This window comes from Dasypus novemcinctus, chromosome 28 (genome assembly GCF_030445035.2).
Source record: "Dasypus novemcinctus isolate mDasNov1 chromosome 28, mDasNov1.1.hap2, whole genome shotgun sequence".
Classification (NCBI taxonomy): domain Eukaryota; kingdom Metazoa; phylum Chordata; class Mammalia; order Cingulata; family Dasypodidae; genus Dasypus; species Dasypus novemcinctus.
Window position 1 is genome coordinate 28,779,119 of NC_080700.1, and position 27,036 is coordinate 28,806,154.

At 41.3% G+C, this 27,036-nt stretch overlaps 1 protein-coding gene across 3 annotated transcripts in view; it reads right to left on the reverse strand.

The window, feature by feature from the left end:
* Positions 1-6,684: 6,684 nt before the first annotated feature.
* UNC93A (unc-93 homolog A) overlaps positions 6,685-27,036 on the reverse strand; it is a 43,290-nt gene continuing 22,938 nt past the window's right edge. For 2 of the 3 annotated variants that reach the window (XM_004459454.4, XM_004459453.5), the window contains exons 6-9: positions 24,515-24,729; positions 22,507-22,642; positions 20,811-20,942; positions 6,685-7,469 (exon numbers count right to left, since the gene is read on the reverse strand). In XM_004459454.4, the coding sequence (XP_004459511.2) occupies positions 7,207-7,469; positions 20,811-20,942; positions 22,507-22,642; positions 24,515-24,729 (746 nt within the window). In that variant the 3' untranslated portion in view covers positions 6,685-7,206. Of the gene's footprint in view, positions 7,470-8,634; positions 8,766-20,810; positions 20,943-22,506; positions 22,643-24,514; positions 24,730-27,036 lie in introns of all 3 variants that reach the window. The other variant, XR_011647716.1, reaches the window with a different exon arrangement.

The following is a 27,036-nucleotide window of genomic DNA, read 5'->3' on the forward strand; positions in this document are numbered from 1 at the left end:
GTGTTGAAAGAGACCCATGTGGAAATAGACCCTGTAGCTCTGAAAATAAGTGTTCCCAAATTTGGTTTTCTTTGTGGGGTTATGTCCTCAGAATTTCATTTGTGTACTTCATGGTACATTGAGTATGTAAATTAACTCATTCATTGGTGTCTATTCTTGCCCTTTCTAATTGTACAGGCAAATATATATGGATTTTTTTGTCATATTTTAGAAGCCCTTGATTACCTTTCAAGGCAATAGCTGCACTGCCATAAAGTGGAAGAAAAGGATTATTCTGTAATTACAGAATGTTTCATACTATGTAAAATCATCAGAGGAGGTAGAATAATAACCAAGTAAATAAATGATTTGTTTTTGAATTCCCTTGTAAAAGATTTTACCTCCCAAAGTAGTGTGGTAGGAAAGCCTTTGTCATTTTCTCTTTGGTTTTATTTCTGTAAACAGAGTAACTAAGGAAAGGGACGAAATCAGGGAGTAAAGGTGAAAGAACATTGCATTGACAGACAGCTATATTCTCTCATAAAAGAGATAATAAACAAGGCACAGAGCCAGAGGGAACATACATTGAGAACCATGCTTTTGAAACACAAGGAAAAAATCGATGAGTGAAGTATTTTTGCCTTAGCCTGCAGAACACAGCTCTGTGTGCACACCTGTGAGTTAGGCGGTGGTGACAAGCCCTGGCCAAGGGGAGCGCAATGGGATCAGCCACTCCTTTCCTTTCAGCAGCTGAAGGTTGGTGAATGAGCCCTGGGGCAGGTGGCCACAGAGGCCAAGTGTGATTGTCCCTCTTGAAGAGTTTAAGCCAACACCACACAGTTCTCCCGACAGTGCTATCTCCTGCTCACCGTCACCTCTGGAAGCGTGCTTCTCCTTGGATCTCCTGCCCCTTCCAGGGTGCTAAAGCCCAGTGAAGGGAAGAAGAAAGAAGGAAGGAAGAAGGAAATTGCCTGGCGCCTTCTCCAAATTTGGTTATTCTTTCAAGACTGCCTCATTTCTCAGACTCTGCTTGAGGAAGAGACGAGGTCACAGATGATCACAGAGCAAAGTTTTAGCTGCATGATGGAAGAAGGAAGAGAATGCTCTGGGAGCACCTTGAACAAGTACCTTATCCTGGGCAGGTTGCTGCCAGGGATGGGGAAGAAGGGCATTTAAAAATAGATTTCCTAGAAGTTCTGTAGCAGTGACAGCGAAGCTGAATAGCTGAATTCGTGGGCTAAACTAATTAACCCAGGCGAAGCGAAGGAGGGAGGGTTTGCCATAAAGCTGGCGATCAATACAAAGAATCAGAGATAGGAGTGGAATTTATGTTAAGGGGGAAAAACAGGGATGGGGAATGAAGATGAGACTGGACCCAATTATAAAGGGCCTCGTATGCAGCTTAGCACAACTAGCTTTTAGCTTGATGGAAAATGGTGATCTGGTGATGGACTGTGAGGAGGAGAAAGGAATCTGTCGTTCTCACACTCGAGAAAGATTGTTGGCTGAGTTGTGTACCAACAGCTGCCCCAGGGAGAGAAGAGGTGTAGAAACTTCAAACAAGCAAAACGGACAGGAATTGGTGGCGACGTGGAAGTGGGCAATGGAGGTGCAGAGGCGTCAGCGACAATTCCCAGCTCTGGGAGCTGGTGTGGATTTTATGAGTGGCTCCATCCTTGGGGACACGGGAGATGTTGACGCTGAAGGCATCAAAGGAGAAGACAGTTGTCAAGCAGGCTCAGGGGTCAGAAATGGGACCCAGAGTCCCAGGGAAACTATTAGTGTTGGGTAGGGTGTAAGGACACAAAACGTGTTGGTAAGTGACTCAGCAGAGACCAGCTAGTTCCCACCTCCTGGCATGAAGCAGGAGGCATGGTGGTCTTCCAAGAAGGAGAGGTGATGTGGGACAGTTGGGTGGAGGACAGTGGAAGACTGGCTTCGGTGGGGTGTGTAGTGTTAAGGGGACTGACTAGAACTGGAGATATTAAAACACCAACTAGCACCTTGAGATTATTTATGAATTCCAAACAGAGAGATTATGTTTGGAGACTGTTCCTCCGGGCGTGATCCCCTATGATTGTATTAGACTCAGCTAAGAAGCCTTTGATTCAATTATGTTAAGATGAGGCCTTTGATCCAGTAGGGTGTAACTCAGTTGAAGTCCCTGCCCCCTTGGTGGGCTACATGAATGGACACTCACTCAAGAAGACACCCAGAAGGAGGCATGGGAAGAGAGTTCCATAGACACGAAGAACTTGGCCATTTCAGTCCTGCCATGTGACAGAAAGGAGAAGGCTCAAACAGTTAAAGCCCCAGGGAGAGAGGTTGGCTGACAGTTTGCAGCTGAAGAGACCAGAGCCCTGAGCTGCTGAGAAAGCCTAAAAAGAAAATGAACTCTCCAGACTACAGCTGAGATCAGAAGAAGCTCGGCCCATGAAGTCTTAAGAGGAAGAGGAAAGCTGAACCTTCACATGCATCACCCACCATCTTGCTTCAACAGGTGGCAACAGACTTTGGTGAGAAAATACCTCTTATGGTACCTTGAGTTGGACTCTTTAGGGCCTTATAACTGTAAGCTTCTACCCCAAATAAATACTCTTTATAAAAGCTTACAGGTTTCTGGTACTTTGCATCAGCACTCCTTTGGCTGACTAGTATGTGAACTGATGAACTGTTTGAAGCATTTCATGAATCCTAGGTACCCTGGTTATGGCAGTTAAGATGGTGATTTATTAGGGATTGGAGTTTTGCTTGGCTATTTGGCCTAATGTTAGTAAAATTATTTTATTTGAAATATTTCATGGTATCTAAGGGGCAATGAAATGCTATCATAATCTGTAGTAAGAGTAGTAATAATAAAAAGAATGAAAAATCTTTAATCCTAGAAATTCTTTTTAAAAAACTCTCAACTTTCAGAAAAATGGACTTTATATGCTAAGTAACAGTCAAATGAGAATGTTGCAGCAAGAGCAGAGAAAGAAGATGATTAAAAAAAGGAGACAGGTTAGATTCTATGTTATCTACACGGTCAGATCAAATGAGTAGCTTTTAAAAGACTCTGGTTAGCCCAGGTTCCACTCCAGGCTGACTGAGTTAGAATCCCTGGGGTAGGGCCTGGGCATCTGCAGAGGCCTGAGAAACACTGGGTGAGAGATCAGAAAACAGTGAGCTCTAGTGTCCATGGAGTTGTGAGGATGTGTTAGCAAGGAGGTTGGGACCAGGAATTTCTAAGAGCAGAAGTCCGGAGGCAACTAGAATTGGGGTTTAGTGGACTTAGAGAATAGTTTTGACTTTGAGTTGGCCGTAGAAATGTGTTGGGATAGAAAAAAAATCCCTGGTTCCCATTTGGAAAAGAACCTGGAAAAGATAGTAAAGTGCCTTAGCACTTTTGAACTCTTTCATATTATATATATATTTTTTTCATCTTTCTCACTGTAGTAAAATAGATTGTGTATTAAACTTACTGTCTAAATAATCCCAGAATAGAATAGGATCTTCCAAAAACTTGAGGCCTCAGGCTTGGGGACAGAAGGATCTTGCCTCATGGATTGTGGTGGCAGAAAATTACCAAACCTGGACTCCATCAAAAGCTACACAGGTTGGGGATCACTGGCTTAACCTTCTTCAAATATATTCATGGAATCACATCCAATGGTAGGTCCTCAGGTTTTATCAAAGATCACCATTACCAAGCTTCCATTAAAATAAAAACAAAACACAAATAAAAACAGGTGTCAAAGAGAGTGGCCAGTGGCCACTAGGTGAGTTCCATGCTCTTTGACCCAAGTGTAAAATTCCTTTAGATTTTATTACCTAGAAATATAATCTCTTTTAAAACACTGATAAACATCTTTTTTTAAAATCAAATACTAACAATGTATAACCCATATCTCTTTTTTTAACTTGACTGCCAAAAGCATAAGGCTAAATTTAATAAATTGTCATAATTATATACAGCATAAGCCTAGATCGCTTTCTCTTTATTCTTTGCTGTTAACTTTTTAAAAATTTATATAGTTAATAGTTTTCTTTTAGGTACTATTTAATCATTACAATATATAATTATAATATATTGTGGTATACATTATTTGTGTTTAAGCTTGTCTCATGAATTACTGTGGCAAGTAATAAAATTATATATTTATTGCTGAGCCACAGGAATAAGGGCTACAGGGATTTACAATTGATAAATCAAATCCAAAACAAGGTTTGTGAGAATGCCATTGCACTTTAGGGATTTAAAAAAAAACACAGGATTTTAACATTAAACTAGGGGGTAGTCATTCTTATGGTTCCAAACTTGTGTAGCAGTGTTTTACAATAATACATTGTTTTGATTATCCTTTGTGAATAGGAATATTCCCATTTTACAAATGGAATATTAAGGAAAAGCAAGAGTGAATCATTTTCTTTCAAAGTCCATTACAATCCAGCATTTCCACTAACCACATGCTAGGCTGGCAGTACTGATGTGACCAAGAGAACTGAACCCTTCTTCACCCACTGGTTGGGCAAAGATAAAAAGCCGTGAGGTTTCTTTCTCTAGGGTCTCACCTGGATACATCTAGGAATTCTTCTAATCAAAAAGTTCAAAGGATGAAGAAAAAAGAAAAGGCTCTAACACTAGGCAATTTTCCAGGGACAGCCATGATGCCCAAGCAGGCAGCTGGTTGGATATACAGCAGATGGGGAAATGCTATGCATCAGAGAGCATAAACACAGCACAAGCCAACTGCTCTCAGTTGGCTGTGGCGGCAAAACAATCAGGCAGCTCAAGCGTGCCTTAAGATTGACTTGAAACTCTCCTCCTACTCAGAGGAGGTTTGGGCTCATGTCAAAAGCAAAGTCTGGCACATTTGCCAGCAAGCATCAATAGTAGGGAAATGAGATAATGAGGTTAGTCATCTGAGCAAAATTCTGTTGATCTTTTAACATCAAGCGAAACCTTTAAACAAGTGAATTCTCTGCTTCATGAATATTTGAGCTATAGGCACATTCCATACCACTGCATTCCTCACCACTGCTTAAACTAGGTCTTTGATCCCTACAATGGGAAGATTGATCTTTTAGCTTGAAGACCATGACTTGGCCTTACTGCCCACCCTCTCCTTATTTTGGGGATGTCTTCTGTGGATCATCAGAATGACACCAATGGGCCAAAACGCACCTTATCATCATAACCTAGTCCCAGGGCTACCCACCCTGATCAAGATAGCAGAGTAAGATGCTTCAGGGCTTTGTCCCTCTACAGAAGCTTTGGATAACTAGCAGAGACATCTTTCTAAAAGCTTAACAAAACAGTTAGAGAACTGCAGGAACAAGGTGAGTGCCTAGTTAAGAAAAAGGTTACTTGAAAGTGGTAGGCTCCTGTGAAACCCTGGCTGGCTTCTCCCGCATTCTCACACCAGTTCAGCTTGGAGCTGGCCCACACAACTGGTGATGATCCTGGGTCCCAGTTCCAGAGGGAGCAGATTGGAGCTGATGGAAAAAAGAATCAGTGAACTGGAAGACAAGACAAAGGAAATCACCCATCTGAGAAGGAGGAAGAAGAAAGAATGAGGAAGAGTAAACAGAGGCTGAGAAACTTATGGTATACCATCAAGCTTACCAATATATGCATTGTGAGAATCCCAGAAGGAGAAGAGAGAAAGCAACAGAGGGAATATTCAAAGAAACAATGGCAGAAAACTTCCCAGATTAATGAGAGACATGAATATGCAAATCCAAGATGCTCAATGAACTCCAGACAGGATAAACCCAAGTAGACCTACATCATGCCATGTTACAATCAAATTGTCAAATGCCAAAGATAAAGTGAGAATTCTGAAATCTGCAACAGGCAAGCATCATGTCAAGTACAAGGAATCCTCAATAAGATTAAGTGCTGATTTTTAATTTAGAAACCTTGGAAGCAAGAAAGCAGTGAAAAGACAATATTTAAAGTGTGGAGGCAAAAATTTGCCAGGAATTCTGTATCTGGCAAAACTGTCTTTCAAAAATGAGGGGTGTATTAAGACATTCCCAGCTGAGGGACCTCAGCACCACTAGACAAACCCTTCAAGAAATGCTAAAGGGAATTCTGCAAGTTGAAAGGAAGATATAAAGATCTCCAAACTTTGCAATTCAGAGTCCTGTCACTGAAGTATCAAGTTAAGAACTTCCAAAGAAACTGGTTTCTAAAGATACATAAGTCCAGAAAGGCATCCACTTGTGAACAACTGGCAAATCCTGTTTCAGAGAGCTAAAGACAAAGTTTCAAGTTTTTAAGCCATCAATGAGGAGATGAGAGAAAATGCACTTTCCACCTCTCTCCCACTCCAGCAAAAACAGAAAGTTTCTGTAGCACCCATCTTTTCCAAAAAAAAGTTCAGCAGAACAATCAAGGGAGATTCATTCATAAAGTGTTCTTTGTTAACTAGCAGGAATCTTCATGGCTTGTGGGAAAACATTATTCTTGGGGGTCAGCCTTAGTGTGGGGAAGGATATGATTCCCAATGTAGGAAGGAAAGAAAGGCATATAATATGCAACAAATATGCCTCAGGTCCAATTGTATCATGTTAGTAGTCTTATGTAATGTTTCCTATTTGAATTTATTCTTAAAGATTCCCAATGGTCTACAACACTTTACATCACTTATTTGATAAATTAATTTACCTTTCTGTGATCCAGGCAAGAATTTAAAATAAAATTATTTTGACAGGTGGTAAGTCCATAATTGCATTTATTCAGAAACATATATTGTATAAATTTCAAGAAACATAAACTCTAGCCCAGCTGTGTCACTTTCTGACTTTGTGAGGTAAAGTTAATTGGCTTCTTGGAACATCAGTTTACTCATCTGTAAAATTATGGTGTTAGGCTACATTATTTTAGTCAGTCTTCCAATTCTTAAAAATATCAATGACAACAACAAAAAAAAACAAAACCCAACATCAAAAAGAACAAATGTAGGCAAATTGGCTCATTGTACCCTATGTTTCTTTCTCTTGTATTTAAATTAACTGATACCTTTGCGTATGGGCTCAGTCTCTGCTGACAAGATGGGGAACTGCAACTTTGTTAGAACAGGAAAAAAAATTACATGGAAAAAGAAATTACATGTTTTCAGCATGCTCAGGTATTCCCTGGAGTAGTTGTGAAGAATCAGCTATATACTCTGATGCATCTTCATGTAAATCTCTCTTGCTGGGATTTCCTTAGTTTATCTGCCATGGAGTTTGCTGCTTTCACATTTTTGATTGGATTATTTCCTGTTCTTGGTTTGCCTGTCCTTCAGCAAGTGGCTTGGTCTGGTTTTTGAACTCCATATACTCAACAATTCCATAAGCCATCATAGTCAGAATCAGGACTCCCAGCAGAATGTAGAGTTTGACGTGGACACATAAAAATGTGCTATATGCAAATGCAATGACAAATCCCAGCGCTTCCCCAAGGCGATAATTAGCGAAGGCAGCCTCTTTATTCTTCTCAAACAGAACACCATAAAGAGCTGCAAAGGAGAGATTGGAATGAAAATGTTGTAATAAAACCTCAAACACAATCCTTTTACTTATGGCTGAAAACACTGTAACTTTCCCACTGTCCAAGTTTCTCAACAAATTCAGAAACTTTTCCTTTTGAAAAAACAGATTTTTTTCATGTTGTGGATTACAGTTACTTTCTCCAGAGTGAATTATTTAATATAATATATTATATAAATATAATATAATATAATATAATATAATATAATATAATATAATATAATATAATATAATATAATATAATATAATATAATATATAATTTCTATAATATAATAATAATATTGTTCTTAATATTATAATATTAGTAACATAGAATTCCATGAAATATTAGCACTGGAAGGAACCTTGGTCCAACTCCTCATTTTGTAGATAAGAAAAATGAAATTTAGAGACGTGACTTGCCTAAGATGAGACAGAGTCACTTATTAGAGCCCAAACATAAAGACAAGCAAAAGTAATGATTATATTGGGTTAAGATGCTTCTTCTTTCACTTAGGGAATGTCTTCAGGAATGTGTTATGCTAGCTTAGGAGCTGAACTATCTCATCCTTAGGATTTATAGGTGACAGTAGCTGAATCAATGAAATTATTGTCCTATGGAATTTCCATCCATCTCCTGGAGACTCTAAGAGGAAATGAGCTCAACCAAACAAGGCTTTAATGTCAAAGGCACTCTACACCTATGAACTTGACGAAGGGATTACTATAAAACCATCATGAAGGACTAACATTAAAGAACACCCTGGTGGTTGCCTGAAGGCTCAGAAGAGGATTGACCTAAGTGATAAATTCTTCTGGATGAAAGGAAATACTTTTTTTTGTTTCTTGTTTGCAGTATAGTGAAAAATCTTACAGTACTGAAATCCTTATCTCTGTGACAGGAATGAGGCAGCAGGCATGCCTCAAATGGGGTAACAATTATGATGATGTACATATGCAACAAAGACTTATTGACTCATGAAGGACCATCCTCAGCATCACCATGGATTTCCTGGTCCTCCAATACCAAGCTGTCCACTCTATCCATGCCCTCCCTGTTGGCTGACTGATGGACTTGCCTTCTTCACCAAGAACACCCTTAGCTTCCTGAGCTGTTACACAAACTCTTCTCCAGGCACCCTCTTTTCTCCTACCGTGGCCCAGGAAGGGCTTCCGCCTGTGCTGTGGGTTGACTTCCCGCTTGTCTCCTCCAGGACTTCACACCACCAATTAGACCCAATCAATTGTGCCTCCAGCCTTGCTCTGTTGCCCCTTTCCCTTCAACCTAGAAGTAGAAACATACTCAAGTCTCTCCCAGAGGGCATGTAAACTAGAAGATTCAGAGTCATTCTTCCACATTCCCGTCTCTCTCCCACCTATACCAAATTAACCATCATGTCTATTTTATTCATTCTTCCTAACATTTTTTAAGCACCTACTATTTGGTGATCCCAATGGTGGACACTAGAAATAGGAAGGCAAGGTGTGATTCCAGCTCTCAAGAAGCTCAGGGTCTATTTAGGAGATTCGGACTCCTAAAGGATGAGCTTTGGCTCTAAAATCTGAACTGTGGGTGCCATCTACCCAGCTCACTGTCTTATCTCTCATCACCTCTAGTAAGTTTTTGTTTTCTCCTTCTCTTTTTTAACTCTTCTCCAAATTATCCCCTACCTTAGTGCTAGAATAATCTAAAATGTAAATATGGTCACTCCCACACTCAGAATTCTTCAATGGTTCCCCCTTGCTTTGAGGGTTGTATGTATAAACCCATTATTATGGCATACAAATCCTTTCAGGACCTGGCTCCTACTTCTCCATCTCAATGTTGGCCACTCTCCAACCCCATGCTAAGGCCATCCTGACCATGCTCTCTTGCATCATCTGCCTTTGCACGTGGCAGGCCCCATATGAAACTGCTCTTTGCCAAGGCTTCTTCTGGCAACTGCCTTGTCCTGTGATTCTTCTGTGATGTGCTCCATGATTTCCATGTGCTCACCTCCATCTAACCAAGTATTTTCAGGGACACCTTCCTCCTTGCTGTCACAGCATTTGCAAAATCTTCCTTCAAACTTGTATACACTCCTCTGATTACTTTGTCTACATCTGTCCTCTGCTAGATTGTGCATTCCTTGGGTGGGGGCCAATTCTTACCCAGAATTATAATTCCTGTGCTGATCAAAGTGCCAGCAAAATGAGTGAATAAATGAATGAATGGGTGGATGGCTGATTTAATGAAGTAAGTAGGGCACAGAAGGATAGAATCCCAAGTCCATGTCTTAAAGGATCTCCATGTATTGTCAGAGAATAGATACACCTTTTAGAAAGATAAATAACAACTCAAGTAAAAGGCGGAGTAAATCCACGGAAGAGAGAGCTGCCCCTTCCTCTTCTCCCTCTTTCTGTGTAATGAATAAAGCCCACCCAGGGGTGGGGAGCCAAAGGATGGGCAGAGGCAGAAGACTGTTTGCGTATGAGTAAAATAGGTAAGTTCCAATGTCAAGGCTGGGCAGGATAAAACAGACAGCCTTTCTGATCACGTCCCACTAGGACCAGATGTGCTCTGAACCACCGAGCCCATTATTACCAAAGGGGTAATGAATCTAAACTGAGTCCCAGCAGCTGAAGCCTGGAAAGACATCGAGCTTTTCCTTATAATTGACCTTACTATGTGGCTGGAAGTTGTACAGGGAGAGCTAACACCTGAACTGTCACACAAGTATTCTTTGCTTCATCTTTCTCTGTTTCTTTTACTTTGCCCTTCTCTTCCCCTTGCCTTCCTCCCAAATTTCACAGGGAAGGGGAGAGAGTGCTAGCGGAGGAGAGGCCTGGACAGTTGGGTGGAGTTGAGCTATTGCAATTCCTTTTTGCCCACTCTGGGTTGTGCCAACGGCCGGACAAAGATGCCACCATCCAGACTTTAGTAGTGGAAGCTGGAACGCCAGAGGAAGAGGTCCATGCCATAACAGAAATGATTTTCACCCTCAGGGAAAAACTTAAAAAAAATGGTGCAAGCCGTGTAAGTCCGCCAGACTGCTCTCTCCCCACCACCAGGAAGCACCTTGCTAAGCCACAGCAGGAGCGAGTTCACTTGCTCAGCACATGACGGTGTGAAGGATCCACAAGATGGTGCCTTGTAACCCACTGTAGCAGTTTGATATTATTGATGAAATCCGAAAAGAAATACTGGGTTGTTTGTAAACTGATCTTTTCCCCTGGGCATATTAGATCATATTGGATTCATAGGTTTACTTGATTAAATAATTATGTAAACCTCTTGTGCCAGTAGGGTGTTGAGTCCCTACCCTTTGGTGGTTGGGGACTCACAGATAAAAGGCAAGGCAAAGAACAGAGTTGGGGGTTCTTAATATTAGAGTTTTGCTGTTGGAGTTTGATGCGGAAACCTTAAGCTAGAGCCCCGGGGAAAGAGACAGAGCCATTAGCCTCATAGTCTACAGCTGACCTTGTGGAGAAAACAGAGGTGCTGAGCCCAGAAGAACCCTGGAAGCCTGAACCCCCACAGCTGCCAGCAGCTATCTTGCTCCAATATGTGGAAATAGACTTTGGTGAGTGGAGGAAGTAATTTATGCTTTATGGCCTGGTGTCTGTACGCTCCTGCCCCAAATAAATACCCTTTATAAAAACCAACCAATTTCTGGTATTTTGCATCAGCACCCCTAATACACCCACAACTCGGTTGAAGCTGGGAGAGGAAGGAACTAGGACTAAACAACCCCTGGCCTCTAAGGATTTATTTACAGTTTCACCTTTGGGTTTTATGTCTGTGAGGGTGGCTTGTCCACCTGGTAGCTCATGGAGTACTCTCATCAGACAGAGGCCAGAGAAGGAAAAGGATGGTATCGACCTCACTTTGGATACAGGTTCTGTGCATGTGAATTTAAAACAGTAGGCAAGTGTTTAAAACCTGATGACTAATAAATAATGTGGTTACCTTCCAGTAGAATTATAAACGTAGATCATTAACTCTGTAAGATCCCTGGGACAGAAACTATTTCCTTGTGTATTTTTTCAGTACCACAGTACATAGTAAGTTCTCACAAAAAAAAATTATTCATAGGTAAAACACAAAATATGCCCGCCCTCATTTAGGAAGAGTGAGCAAGGGGTATGGCCAAGAGGTGACAGTAGAGAGGAGAGAGGGGAGCTCTGGGAAGTCTCTCTCTGCCCCCTGCAGCTCTGCCTTGCCAATGCTTGCCATGGCGGCAGAGAGATACAACATGAGTAGGCTCCATTGCCAAGCTCGCCCTCCTTCTGGACCAAAACTGGGCCAGACAGCAAGCTTAAAACTCATAGACTCTTTTGCTCTTCTCTACACCTAAGTACCAAACAGAAGCTTCTGGTTTCCCTCCTCTGGGCCCTGCTGGGAGGAGGCACCCAAGCCATACTCATCCAAGGCTTGACTCCCAGGCTTCGTGATTTCATTACTTCTGCTCACTGTTGCCACAACCCAGGCTGGTAGCACCTGGAGAGGAAAGAGGGACTGCGGTCGCTTTTGCCTTCTCTTTCCTCGGGTGAGGTCTGGTCACTCTCTCCTTGGTCTTTTCATTTGCCCTTTTCCTCTGTGCTCAACAATACTTACAGGGAAGGGGGGAGATTTAAGGCCAACAGCGAGCTCTCTTGAAACTCTGCCTGAATGTTCGTCATGAACGTCCAGAAGAGGTTTCTTGGCATTTGTTATCTCAGCTATCCAATCTACTGGGGGAGGATCTCAGGAATAGTGAGGACAGAGTCTTAGTCAGTCCCAGTAAACAGATGATGTCATCAAGAGAAAGATTAAGTCGAGAAGGAAAACTGCCCAGCTAAACAACCAGGTAACAAAGGCACCCTCTTCCCATAGAGTGAAATTTCTTACCAGCCCCAAGTGACCTCACCTTTTGACTACAAGCATTTACGGATTACCTTATGGACAATTTACATTTCTTCTCCCCATCCTGAGAAGTGTTTTGTTTTTAATTCAAGAACTTTTAAAATGCTTTTCTCTGGGTTTAAAGGGAGTGCTGAAGAGCAAATGGTGTTGGTGTTTATTAATGACTTTTATATGAAATAACTCATATTATGAATTTCCAGCTATTGCTGAGTACTAATATTTGTGACAACTTAATCCCTTTAATTCCTTTTATCATTATAAAATATCAGGAGTGTTCTCCACTTAGAATCAAAAGATATGCTTTTTAAAACAGAATATGCACTTTCAGGGAAACAAGAGGCTCTTTGCAGAACCCAGAAGATGTCTTTCTTGTCTGAAAGTCTACAACGTAAGGGTCCACCTTAAGTCATGGTCAAATGAGAAATGAATGACAAAACCCTGGAATTTATTCTACTTCTAAGATTATTCTAAAGACTTCTTAGCCTTCTTCTGAGAGTGACTCTTATAACTGGATCCCAAAACAAGGATCCAAGGAAGGAAATTCCAGTTGAGAGGGTATAGCTAGAAGTGGTAGATTATTGTATTTCCCATGGCCAAAAGGACCTTACTGCACCCTTAGCAGTTTGCATTGAAAGTACATGCAACCCAGTTTGATGAATATTCCAATAATATGGGCAACGATCATTTTAAGCTAACTTATTAAGTCTATAGGTTGGAATCTTTCAAAGATCTCAAGATGAAATTTAGATTGTAAATGATAATAATAAATCACCATACCACCAAGACAAGAGAACTCACTGCCCTGTCTCAAGTGCTGGTCAGTTCAAGCACAGTTGAGGTTCTTAAGTAGCCACGTGTTCTTAAACTTTCTTAGATTTTTTCATAACTTAAGCTTTCTAAACCTCCATGGCTTTATGCCATTGAATTGGACATTCTCTGAGGCTGATTCTGGAATTTGACCTTAGTGATGAGATCCACAACCAGGGGAGGAGAAATCTAGAATGGCTGCTATCGCACCCCCTTGTGTGTGAAATAATCCAGAACCGTCTGGAAGGTGGGAGGAGCCCTCAGAATGTGAAGCAGAAGCCGGCATGTAACAGAACTGACGGAAGAAGACCTAGATGGCAGCTGGACAAGAGCTGAGGACCATTTTCTCCTTCCTCCCTCTTAAGCTGGATCAGAGCCAGCCAAAGGAGCAAGTCAAGGGACCCTGTCATGGGCAGTTGGAATTGCCTTTTAAGTAAATGGGGAGAAGAAACTCTATTTACCCTCTCCCTGCTGCCCCCCCCCCCCCCCCCCCCCGCCTTTGGGGAATATGTGTGAGTGACTTCAGGCTCAGCTAAAAGGAAAAAGTGTTTGAAGCAAGTACTACTAAACAAATTCAGGCTTTTCAGGGAATTACTCAAGATTCAGTTCCTATTTTAGTTCAAACATGAAGAAAGCAATACTTTATCCCGTCAAAATCCACAGAAACACCAATGGTTAACGACAGGGTAGGCAGAGGGTAAAGACCTTAGAAATCAAAGGAAAGCAGACTAAAAACAAGTATTTCGACAAACCCAGAAATTACTTTTCATGTATACTAGAATTGAACTAGTGAGTAAATGTGCTATATGTAATGGCAGCGATGTTTCTCACTGACAGATAAGCAAGAGGGGAAGACTAGAATGTGGTGCTGGACTAGAGTCAGATACATCAGTATAAACTCATACTTACTGTTGATAGATTGATAGATAGATGCATGGAGAGATAAACATAGATTTGTGAACATACATGGGTTATACATACATATATGTCTTAACTCTGTCCACTGAGAAGGCCTAGAAGCAATGATACTACATTAACGAGTATGCCCTGAAGTCAGATCTTGCTTTCTAGATACTATTCTCCAGTAAAGTAGCTCATTTTACTGGGCTGCTTATAAAAATGACTGATTCTAAGGCTGGAGCAGGGAAACTATAAGGTAAGCCTGGAATATTTTAGAGTGCCAGAAAGTAAAGAAGTACAAAGAAAAAAAAAGTAATTGGGGCATGTTAAAAGCACACAGATGCAACCCAACAATTTGACCAACAAAATAGTGTGTTCTTGGATTGTAACCCAAAGGGTAAAACAGAAGTATGAAGCCCATACTAATTAAGATAAGTGATTGAATAGATGAGCAAATTGGGTTGAAGGAACAAATATTCCTTACAAAATTTATAAATAACCTATGTAGGCATTCTGCCCTCCAGGAGGTGGAGAGTAAATGCTTTCCCTTGATTCTGGGCTAGATTTGGTGACTCATTTCCAAAGAATAGAATAAGGAAAGGGAAAAATAATAACTTTATAGTGGAGAAGGCTGACAGAAACCACTTCAACCAAGTGGTCAAGGCCACGACCACCAGTGGCAAACCATGTTGCTATCAAGTATCCCCAATATAATGTGATGAGAAAGACACTTCACCAACACCCATATCCCCAGCGTAATCATGAGAAAACACCAGACAAACCCAAATTAAAGGATGGCCTACAAAATATCTGACCAGTATTTTTCAAAAGTTTCAACATCATAAAAAAAAAAAAGACTACAAAGAAAACCTGAGACATTATCACAGACAGACAAAGACGTGATGACTAAATGTGATATAATATAGTGTCGTGAATGGGATCCTGGAGGAGGAAAAGGATGTTAGTGGGAAAACTGGAGAAATCTGAATGAAATCTGTAGTTTGGGTAGCTGTATTGCTCTAACGTTAAATTTGACATTTTGACGAGTGTTACCAATTTAAATAATGTTGGCCCTGTAAAATGTTTACATTAGAAGAATCTGGGTGAAGCTTATGTGGGAAATTTCTGTGCAATCTTTGTAACTTTCTGTAATGCTAAAATTATTCCAAAATGAAAAGTTTGCTTAAAAAGTGAAAAAGCATTGCTCAGCTGACCTGTGTGCCTTATTGTCCTGAGTAGGCAGAGAGTGGAAGGGGCCAAGATACTAAATCTTATCCCTGGATAAGCACACATGGGTAATAAGCACACATGAGTAATAAGTCAATCTTGTTGGGTTGGAAAAGATGGGTTAGGTGTATTGGGCATTTAAGAGAAGTTATATTTTTGGAGTCTAAACCTTAAAACGGCCCCTTTGACAGCTAACAGGGCAAAAGAGTATATTTAGATGAGACATTTCATATCTTACATGCAGTGAATTGGCATGTAAGGGTTACTATGGCAACCATGCCCTTTTTTCTATGAACTGTCAGAGTGAATAAACAGATAAGAGTTATTGGCACAGATCTACCATTCCAAAGTCTGAAGGGATTCCTAGAGCCCAGTGGAGACCCTCAAGCAATGAATTTCACAATTCTGCCCACATAAAATACTGCCCACATAAATCACAGGATTTGCTTCTAAGTTGGAGAACTGTAATGATCAGATTTTAGGTTCAAAAGAATTGACTGAAGTGGAGGGTAATGTCTCACTGATCTGTATGCCATTAATTCCGTCAATTAAGAAAGTATGTGTCCCACATATTTTCATAAAAGAAGGACAGATTCCAAGAGAAGAGGATGAGAAATCCAACTTCATATTTGAAATAACATAATGAGAGAAAACTCTTTTCAGGCTGTGGGAAGAACTACATGGTATTCCCAGTTAAAAAAAAAAAAATCGACACTTGATGAATGTGTCACGTTGAATGATGGCAACATAGCCAGTCTGTGGGGGGATTCAGCAGTTAAAATGTCACTCATTGCTAAGATGATGGCAACAACAGACTCTAAAAGGCACTCTCAAATACATGAGAATTAAAATAAAAAAGTCTCCCAACTGTTTTCTCCTTGAAAAAACAATTTTAAAAAGGACCTAAATTATGGATTTTAAATTAGCATCCTTTGTTCAAGGGAGTGCTTAATCAAGGCATAGATTCATTTGACCTTCAAGAATTTTGCACAGTTTTGAGCAAGGGTATCTTATGCCCATCAAGAAGAAAGGGAGATTTAAGCAATTATTCCAATATCTCAGGGAGAAAGAAAACCAAATTTTAAAAATTGTGATCATATGAAGCATCTGGAGAATTATTGCATGGAGTTTTATGTGGCTGTTTGCCTCTGTCCCTTTCTTTCCTTCTGAAATTAAATGCATCCAGAGAAGGTACATTTTAGGTAGTAAGATGGCATATGCATTTGGAGTGCTCAGTAAAAACTGGGTATCTTTTTATACCACCATGGAGATGCCCAAAGAAACTCTCACCTGATGCTATCGAGAAAGATAACTAAGGGTGCCTACACATGACAAGGCATAATATGCACGTATAATTTATTCTGGACAGCCAAGAAAATCTAAAGTACATTTCTGTTTATCTCTCCTCCACTCAATCAATATTTGTTCTGTTAAGGAAAATTGCAAGCCTGGTACATGCATAGTCCCAGCCATTCTTTTCTGGACTGTAGACCTTGATCCAAACAAACTGGATTACGCGGCAACGAGCAAAGTGCACCTTTGCCATTAAGGTACAGAATTTTGCTGCAGCCACCTGCCTTACTGAAGCCATAGAAGAGTTTTGGAAGCCCCAGTCCAACAGTATGAGGTTTTTTCAGATGTATTTCTTCTCAGCTGTTCATAACTATAGGCAAAAATTAAGATGTTAAGACAGGAACTAATCTGGAGCATTTGACCAACGACATATGAGGTAATACGTACTTTAAAAAAAAAAATCCCAACCAGGTGTCCCATCCCTGGAAACATTGGCTTGTAGCTGGTTTGGGGATTTGCTTTATCCAACCAATTTCGAATCCTCAGTGGTTTCCCAGGTAAGGGAGGAGCACTGAGGTCTCTCAGGGAAGGGCATCCCTTTTGAGCCAAGTGCATCCTGTCAGGTTCTCTATTCCACCTCGGAGTGGACCCTTGATCTCTTCTCACAGAAGCCTCAAATGTGGTCTGTTGGGAAACTCAACAAAGCCCTCAGCCCTCAGCCCTCAGTCCAGTCATTTTCAACTACCCCCCAAAAGGTATATCCTCCTGGTTTCCATGCCCCACATTATGTCACCTCCCACGCTACTGTCAACCTCCTTCTCTCTCTAGTTATGTATCTCTGAAATCTTTTTAACTACATCTTCTCTCTTTGCAGAGAACACCAACAAACAACCATACATGCAAAAAGAAACTCCCTCACATCATTAAGCACTTCATTAACAGCTGTGTCTACCTCCTTTCTTCACCCATCAGGTTTCTCAAGTATCAGCTGCTTGAACCTCCTTGCTCCTTGTTCCAAAGGGTAGAGATGGTGACAATCTTTAGAATTCACTTGACCTGCCTGAACCATCACTCCTTTATCCTCATACAAAAATCACTTTACTTTCAAGGCTTCTGCGAGCTCATTCTCCACCCAGGACCCTTCCTCACTGTCCTCCACTGATCTCCTTCCTGATCCTACTGGGAGGACTTTGGCATTTGACTCCCAGCCTCACACCACACTTCTGCCATCATCATGGGCAAGTTCAGCTTTCTTGGGGCCAACCCACCCAACAACCAATCCTCAAAGTTCTCCAGTGGCTGAGAAGGTCACATTCCACTTTAGCAATGCTCTTCATTGGCCACACCCTGGACCTTGTCCTCTCTGTCTCTGAACCCTTAGATTCCCATAGTTCCCCATCCCTCCAAGCATTTCCCTTCCTCACTCTTGATACCCCGGTTCTTTGCCCTCTTTGATGCTACCAGTCTCTCCTCTCCTTTGCATCTCTTCTACCATCTTTCCATTGTGGCTTCAAGTCCCATAAGAAGTAGGCTCACCAACATTCTCATCTCTGAATACCTTTATCTCATCCCCTTTGTGAAACCTCAGCTTATATGAGCTCACCTTCCTCCTCCTCTTCTTCTCAGCTAGACTGCAGAGCACCCCTGGAGGGAACCCCAGTTACTGAACACACACATTCTCCCATCTCAGTTGGCTTAAATTCTGCTCATCAATCTCTTTAATGTCTCTGTTCAGAACCCCCCCCCCCCCATACCCTTCAGCAGTGATTCCAAGCCTTCACTTCTCTCCCCTGCCCTTTTTGCTCTTGGCATCAACCTAGAAAGACTGTATAACATAACACTAAGGTTTCACCCTTAGGGTTCAAATCTCCACTCTATCACTTATGGCTGTGTCACCATCACCAAATTCCTTCACTTCTCTGTGCTTCAGTTTCCTGATGTGTATAATGTGGATACTAGCAGTTCCTAAGTCATAGGGCTATATAAATTAATATGTTCAAAAGATTTAAATAGGGAAGTGGATTTGGCTCTATGGATAGAGCATCTGCCTATCACATGGGAGGTCCAGGGTTCAAACCCAGGGCCTCCTGATCTGTGTGATGAGTTGGCCCACGTGCAGAACTGCCACGTGCAAGGAGTGCCGTGCCACACAAGGTGTCCCCCGCATAGGGGAGCCCCATGCAGAAGGAGTGCACCCCGTAAGGAGAGCTTCCCAGAGCAAAACAAGTGCAACCTACCCAGGAGCGGCGCTGCATACAAGGAGAGCTGATGCAGAAAGATGACGCAACAAAAAGAGACACAGATTCCCAGTGCCACTGACAAGAATGTAAGTGGACACAAAAGAACATATAGCGAATGGACACAGAAAGCAGACAATGGGGGGCGGGGGGGGGGGTTGGGGGGCAGGGAAGGGGAGAGAAATAAAATAAAAATAAATCTTTGAAAAAAAAAAGACTTAAATTGTGCCTGGTCATAGTAAAGTCTCAATAGTGTTATCCATTATAATCATTACTATTACTTCAAGAAAATTAAGTTTACCAGGCATGAACTTTCTAAACTCCTTTCCTCTACACTAACAAAGTTTCCATCTGTCATTCACCATGACCTCCTTCCCCCTGGTCTCAAAAGAAAGGGCAATTCTCCTGCTCAAGAGTAATCTCTCCTCAGTTCTGCTGTCTCCATTCTCTCCCCCTTTTTATGGTGAAAAACTTGGCAGCACCATTTCTTTCACTCTTTTCCCTATATTTTCAACCTTCCTTTTCTGGCACCTTCCTCTCCCTCCTCACCTTTTCTCACTCCAACTCTTAACTCAAAATCTAAAAAAAGAATAACAAATGATAGACATTTTAAAAAGTCAGCCTTTCTGCCCCGTGCGCCCACCACCACCCAGTCTCCTCTCTCTTCCATTCAAACCCTAGATCCTCAACAGATTACTCTAAATCTTCTGACTGCATTTGCTTATATGCCATTCACTCTTCAACACTTTGAATCAAGATTCTAAGCCCACCACCTCCTGTGACATCATGACAAGATCACCATACTCCATGGTCACTGTACCCATTGGGTTCTTATCCATCCTCTTCTAACTGGATCTTTTAGTGGCATCTGAACTTGAAATTTTTGCCTCCTTAAGACCTCTCTTACCCATTTCTTCTCTTCCATCTCGTTGCTGCTGCTTCACCCTTTTTGTCCTGTGCCTGAGTAATACTGTAAATAGCCCCTTGATCAAAGTCTCTGCCAAACCCTGGCAGAGCTGACCTTGCCTTCCGCAGTGTAAGCTCTTTCTATTGCTTTCACTGCAACTGGCCTCCTTGACCAGGCATGCCAGACCCTCATGTCTGGGCCCAGCCTATACTTCCAGCTCGTGCCCCTTGACTCTCACATCCCATTCTGTGCCCCAGTCAGACCAAATAGCTCCCAGAGATCTGGAGCACACCTGGCAGCCCCAGGCCCCCACCTGGGCTCATGGCACCTTCCCTGCTTCCCTTGGCCTTTTCCTTCACCACACCCTATGCCCAAAGAACAACTTGACTCAAGCATGACCTCCATTTCCTTATCTCTCCTCCTCACCCCAATTCTACCATGCCCCCTACAACCAGAAGAAAAGTTACAGTTGCCTGTATGAAGGTTCAGTGTACCTTGTACAGACTTTTTAACAGAGTAACTTGTCATGAGTTTTGGCTGAGAGCTTTGCATATCTGCCTTCCCATCGCAACTGTGAGCTCCTTGAAGTTCATCTTTATATCACCAGCACCTAGGACACTGGGAACACATGACTCTGCTCAGAAATGCTTTTTTAAATGAACAGTGGAAGGTCACAAAGGAATTGTCATCATAAGAAAAGAAAGTCTTCCACTCAGGGCTGAAGCTTCTTCTTTATTTGAACAGGATAATAATCATACTGAGGAGAATCTCAACCTGAAGGGTGATTTTTCTTTTTCACACTACAGATCTGTATGTGTGCCCAGAGAAAACATTTCAAATCCAGCAAATGAAACTGAAGCTCTCTTGGTCTGCTTGGTTTGTGTTCCATCTCATCTCTCCTTGATTGAGAAAGTTGTTGGTTCCTAAGTGGGGTGTTTCTGAGCTGAACATGGCGCTCTACATAGTACTTTATTAACAGTTGTTTACTCACCTCATTGATTCGTCCTCCCACAGCTGTGTAAGTTATGGAAACCTGAGAAGAAAATTTGATCTGTGCTGGAGACTGGAACTCACCATTGTTTTGTGTCTGCCAAACAGCATCTGCCATACCCCAAAGGGCAGGAAATATGAAGAACACTGCCAACTGACTGGGATGAGGTTTCCACAGCAAAAAGGCAATTATGCAAGCAAGTTGTATCATTGCACCTATGAGTTTTTCAAGGGAAGAAAAATAACAAGGAAAATGAATGGCCACTGTCTTTGAGATGCAGAATGTCCTGTAGTCTTAAATATATTAACACTACAGGTACCACTTTCCCCATCATTTGTGTCCATAACTTAAATGCTTCCTTAAAATACTCTAAAGGTTATTTCTTCCATTTTTTTTTACATTTCATTTTTAAGCTGATGTGTATGTACTTGGCCAACTCTGAGTTGATACTTTCTGTATTTAATACCTATCGGGTATAAAATTGCTATTCAATTCTAGTCTCCATGCCATTTTTGTAAGGTGGTATGCCTTGGATGTGATGTGACTTCAAATCTTTAAATGAAAGTATTGTCTTGTCTGGGATGGATATTTGGGTCCAAGGAGGCCCTTAAATTCAGAGAGTTTGGCAAAGTAAGATAGAGAAGGACTTTTCATTAGTTGTGAATTGTGAATGTCGGCCTCCATGGCACCAATTCCTTACATGGGTGGCAGAGGAGATGTGGAAAAGGGTGACCCCATAGGCACTAGCTGAACCTTCCAAACCAAAGTGGAAACAAGGAGGGAGAGGGCGATGGGAACTTCCCAGGCAGGAGATGTATAAAGTCTTGGAACTTTATCTTAGTGGGTCATATTTTTTGGCCTTACAATTTTTACAGATAGAATGGAATCTCTAGAATGTAATAATAAGAATAACTTATATCCCAGAAACTGTAGAATAGCAGAAAGAACCATGGGCAAGGTACTTCACCTCATTTGATCCTCAGTTTCCTCATCTATAAAGTGGGCAGAGTCTCCTTCCCAGGGTGGATCAAATAGGAAAACATATGCAAAGCACTTGACCATCGGTAGGCCTGAGAAAATATGCATTGTTTTCCCCATCTTTTTGCTGCATCTCCCCATACCCTCTAAACTTGGACTGGGTAACCAGGTAACTGTTTCTTTTAACCTCCCTACTTCCCATTGTTCACATTTTCTATGATTCTTCTCTTTCCTTTCCCCTGCTTCCCAAGAAAAATGGAAGATGAGACATATTTAAAATGGATCCACCAGATGTAAAAGTTTACTCTTTATCCACTACATTAATAGATAATTGTGAATAAAGCCTACCATGAACTCAAGCACGGATGACGTCTACTGGATGGTCAAGCCACATCCTCCAGGAAACTTCTAGACTCCCTACCTCACCCAAATGTCCCTATGGCTGGTTTAAGCGTCCCTTGTTCGGACCTCCATAAAACCCTGTGCTTACCCCAATCCCACTACATTCAAATGCCCACTATAGAGTAAGTTCCTTGTCAGCAGAAAGTCCTCTCCTGTTCACTCAGTCCACAGTGCCAAGCCAGGACGGGGTACAGAGATGACATCCAACCTATCCCAGCTTGTTGGACCAATGAAAGAAGGAAGAAGGGAAGTAATGGATTTGTATTGGGCTTTTGTGATTTCAAAGCAATTTCACATACACTTTTCCTGTCCTCATATCAACTCTATGAGCTGCTACATAGGCTTTTTATTGCAAATAATTATGATTTTTGCTGACATAGGACAGACAGCACTACCTACCCAGGATATACAGCACAATTCTGCCAGTGTACTTGGAAATCTTTCCGTACAACATGGAGAACAGGGAGTCGGAGGCTGCGAAGCAGATCATCATGTAACCCACAAATTGGATCCCCAGGGCACAGGTGACATACGACTGGAGGGGGAAGAAGCATAAGACAACGTTATATGATGTCCACATCTGTCCTCCTCAAGGGCTCAAATCTGGGAACATAGTTCAATATTTAGAAACTTTGACCTGAGAATATAATTTATGTTAACATGTTTTCTGCTGTGTGACAGCTGATGTGCTAATTTGGCCTGAAATCCTTGTCTAGACTCTCTCTCTCCCAGTGCATGAGAACATTGCTGATCTTTGCAAGGAAAATCCATTCTTGGGTAAGAACAAAAAGTGAATGGTTTGGACATACATCTCCATATATTCTTTTCCAGGTATTGTGGTATACTTCAGGGGCTGATACAAACTATTCTTGATGGGATTGATTGTTTCCTATTATACATAAGATAATTTAAAGATGATGGAAAGAAAATGAAGGGAATCTCAGTAGAGTCTAGAAAAGCAAAGCAGCTCCTGGACAATCACACTAAACTACTGACCAGATTTGTACTACTGGTTCCAGACCTCGTGTTCTCCTTCTCACCCCACCACATCCCTATCACTAGAGCAAAATCAAGGACCAGCTCACAGAGGAAGGGTATTAGGGCTATGAGGCTCCCAACAAATCCTGAGGGCAGAGTCTATGGCTGAAGCCAGATTAGGGGTTGCAAGTCTGATAGGAGGTGGGGGCTGCTCATGCAAAAACACCAAATGGACTATTTTGTCATTTTGCATTTATTCTTCTAAGACTCTCCATCAATACTTTCCTAGGAGTAGAGTTGCCAGATGAAATATAGGACACACAATTTTTGCATGGACATACATACATGAAAATTTTTGTTTATCTGAAATTTAAATTTCAATGGGCACCCTGGTCTTTACCTTGCTAATATGGCAACACTACCTGGGAGGGAATTGAAAAGCCATGGAAAACATCACCTAAGTGGGGATAAAGCAAGAAAAGATTCCCTAATAAGGGAGAAGGCAATGCTTGATAAGAATGAAAAGAGTGAAGCGCCAGTGGGGCACAAGTTGACGTTCTAACTTTTGCCCTGAGGTCTACAACCTCCAGTCTCGACATTCCACAGTGTCCTAGTTCATATCCAATACATTCTGCAAAAGAAAACCCCAACTCTCCTCAAGTGAGGAGATAGGCTTTTGAGGGCAAAAGCCTCCCTTTGTGGGATCCCTTACACAGCATCTGGGGGTGTTCTTTGAGTAGGATGGTTCTCCAAGGATGAATGATGAAATAGAGAGTTCTTGAGAATTACCCTGATGGAAGGTGACAGGGGCCCCATAGAGTTGTGTTGACGTGGACTTCCAGAGGATAAAGGTGGCTGTCCAGCATTTCTGTGCTGCTCTAGTTAGTCCCCAAAGAAGAGTTGCTCCTTTATGCAGAAAGCAGGAAAGCATTTACTGGGCAAGAGGGAAATCTAGGGCAAGAAGGTGATCATGAGTGGGGAGAGAAAGCAAGACCCAAGAGCAGCACTGGTTTGTAGATTGAAACACACAATTTGAACATTCTAGTGACAAGGAATTTCAGTGTCATTCATGGAGTTCAATACTTTTTCCTATTTTTCACTCTAAAATAAGAACAAGGGGTTGAGTGCAAGCATTGCACAAAGAGATATTACAGGTGGTGACTCAGTAATAGCTTGTCGCCACACACATCCAAGTTTTCTTTCAAGATAAGAAGGCAAAGCTCATGTGAGTTGGAGTTATTTGGAAGGTGCTATCTTGAATCATAAACTCGGCTATCACAAGCCTGAGAAAGAACCTTGACAAACTGATATCCACCTGGGGCATCTGGGTAGACGGCCTCTAAGACATTCTGTTCTCCCTTCAATTACAAGCGCAGGTAGATAACATTGTGTGTTAAATACGCTACTAGCTTTTTACTTTCTCTCATACCCTGGTATATTCGCCAGCAAGGAATGCTTGTTGTAATCCACTGTACACTGGCAGCAGATACAGGAGACACAGGCGTTTATCTCTGAGCATCTTGAAAGTGGCCAATAAAGTGGACCACACTGGTGTTGATTTCTTCTCCTCTTCGCTTTTGAGCTGATGATTTTTTATTGGTTCAAGAAGGAAAGCTACCAGCAAGACCGCCAGTACCCCACCTCCTAAAAGAAAAATAAAAGGCAGAATTCTTTGGTGTGAGCAGGATCATGGAGGTACTTGATAGTCTGTACATATTTATTTCAGTCATTCCTGCCTTCTCTCAAGAGGGAGGATTAATTGCAAATCTAGATTTCAGATGAGTTTATGATCTCAAATGTCAAACTGGATTCTCATAAACATTGCACTTGATTTTCTGTGTGTTGGCCCTTGTGATTTCCCAGCTTTAATATACAACCGGCTACAATAGGACAGAAAGGTCTTCAGTGACATCAAAGACAATCAGATAGAGACCTCAGCTGTCCTGAGGATCCTTCGCAATTGATGGTTTCTTTCATTCTCCCTTTGAAGCAATTCCTACAAACAGCCAGTTTCACGTTTAAGGATAATGAGTCCCATAAGATGATCATGTACTATGCTCTTGCTTTATTCCAAACCTATTTATCTAAAGGTCCTTCCATAGGAACTGGTTAAATATCTTAGAATATAACCTAATGGCAATGGAATATTGTGCATTTGAAAAAAAAGTAAAAAAGGAAGGTCTTTATGTACTAAGATGGAAAAATCCTGCAAGATAAATGGTTAAGTGCACCTTGCCGTTTGCAAATCAGCGGGTCTTGTGTGTGCTACCATTTGTTTTGAAGAAGGAGGACTATAAAGATACATTTGCTTATATGTGCATTAAATATCTCCAAATACATGTCCAAGAAATAAAATCATGGGTTGCCAGGATGGGGAGGATTTTGAATCATGTGGATCGGTTACCTAGGTGAACACATCTAAAAGAAAACTGTTCATCTCATCCTCGAAGCGTCATTGCTTACTTTCAGTATTCCAAAATTTAATGATTAAATATCTGTCTCTGCAAGCCACATTCTTTATTTTCTGATAAATCTTTTTTTCTCTAGACTGAGGACTAATGTCTATCTTTTCTTTTGCATAGAAATCCTTCCATTTCCTTAATGATTTTAAGTGCCCTCTGTGATATCTTTATATCTTTTCTGTTTTTCTTCTTTGTGGTAGCGAAAATGATAGCTTTATAGGTACAACAGATTAATTCTGGAGTCACGACACTCTTTCCCTTTTTTCCTGGTGAGCATCAGAATCTTTCAGAACATATAAAAATGACATTCCTTGCTCTAATAGCTTAGACCTATAATCCTTTAAAGATGATTTGAATTATTTGATCTCTTTACTTAGTTCCACTAACTTGCCTAATATTATTTCATTATCATAAGAGTGTAAATAGGAATCTTTGCTTGCCACGACACAGCACGACACAACTACCTGACTGTTAGTGAAACCATGAGGTTTTACAAAGCCAGCCCTCTTCCAAATTGCTTGTAAAAATGGTACGGTGGTTTGGAACTATGTACCCCAGAACAATAAGTTTTAAAACTTAATCCATTCTAGTAGATGTGAACCCATTGTAAGTGGGACCTTGCCATGAGGTGCTTTCAGTTAAGGTGTGACCCAACTCAATCTGGATGAGTCTTACTCCTATTATCGGAGTCCTTTATAAGCAGAATGAAATTCAGACAGAAAACCACAGAGGGACAAACCAGAAGCTGGATGTCACTGGAACCTGGAAAAGAAGGGAAAGACCAGGAGAGGCCACTGTGTGCTTTGACATGTGACAGAGGAGCCAAGGACCAAAGATCAAGAGCAGCCAGCCCCAAAGCACAAGTCTTTGCAAAAAACCTTCACCTTGATGACGCCTTTATTTGGACTTTTCGTAACCTCAAAACCAAGAGCCAATAAATTCCCATTGTTTAAGCCAATCCATTGCATGGCATTTGCTTGCGTAGATGAGGAAACTAAAACAAATGGTAAAACTAGTCCCAGCATACAGCCCACGAGGTCCCCATTGTGAATATTTTTCCATCCAGATAAATACTAATTTATGTCTACGCTCTTTTTCCTATAATTAAGCTGTTTACCCTTTTGGCTAAATATTACACCCTGTCCCAATTTCATGATAATTCAACATTTCATAAAGTATTTTATAGATACTATGAAAATACATTTTCACAGTATTGTAATTACCAGCTATATTCTCATGGTTTCAACCTCAATGACTGCTGCCTGCTGCCATTTCACAGTTCCTTTTCATTCCCTCTAGTATTGTAATTACCAGCCAAATTCTCAGAGCAGTGAACTGTCCTGTGGGGGAGTGTAGGAAACTCGCTGGGGCATTTTGAATTGTTAAAGTACCTGTCCAAACCAGTCCCATTAGCTGATTGTATGGTAAATAATGTGGCAGAGGTGTAATTTTTTCTCCACTCACTGTATCCATTTCCTTTCCCACCATC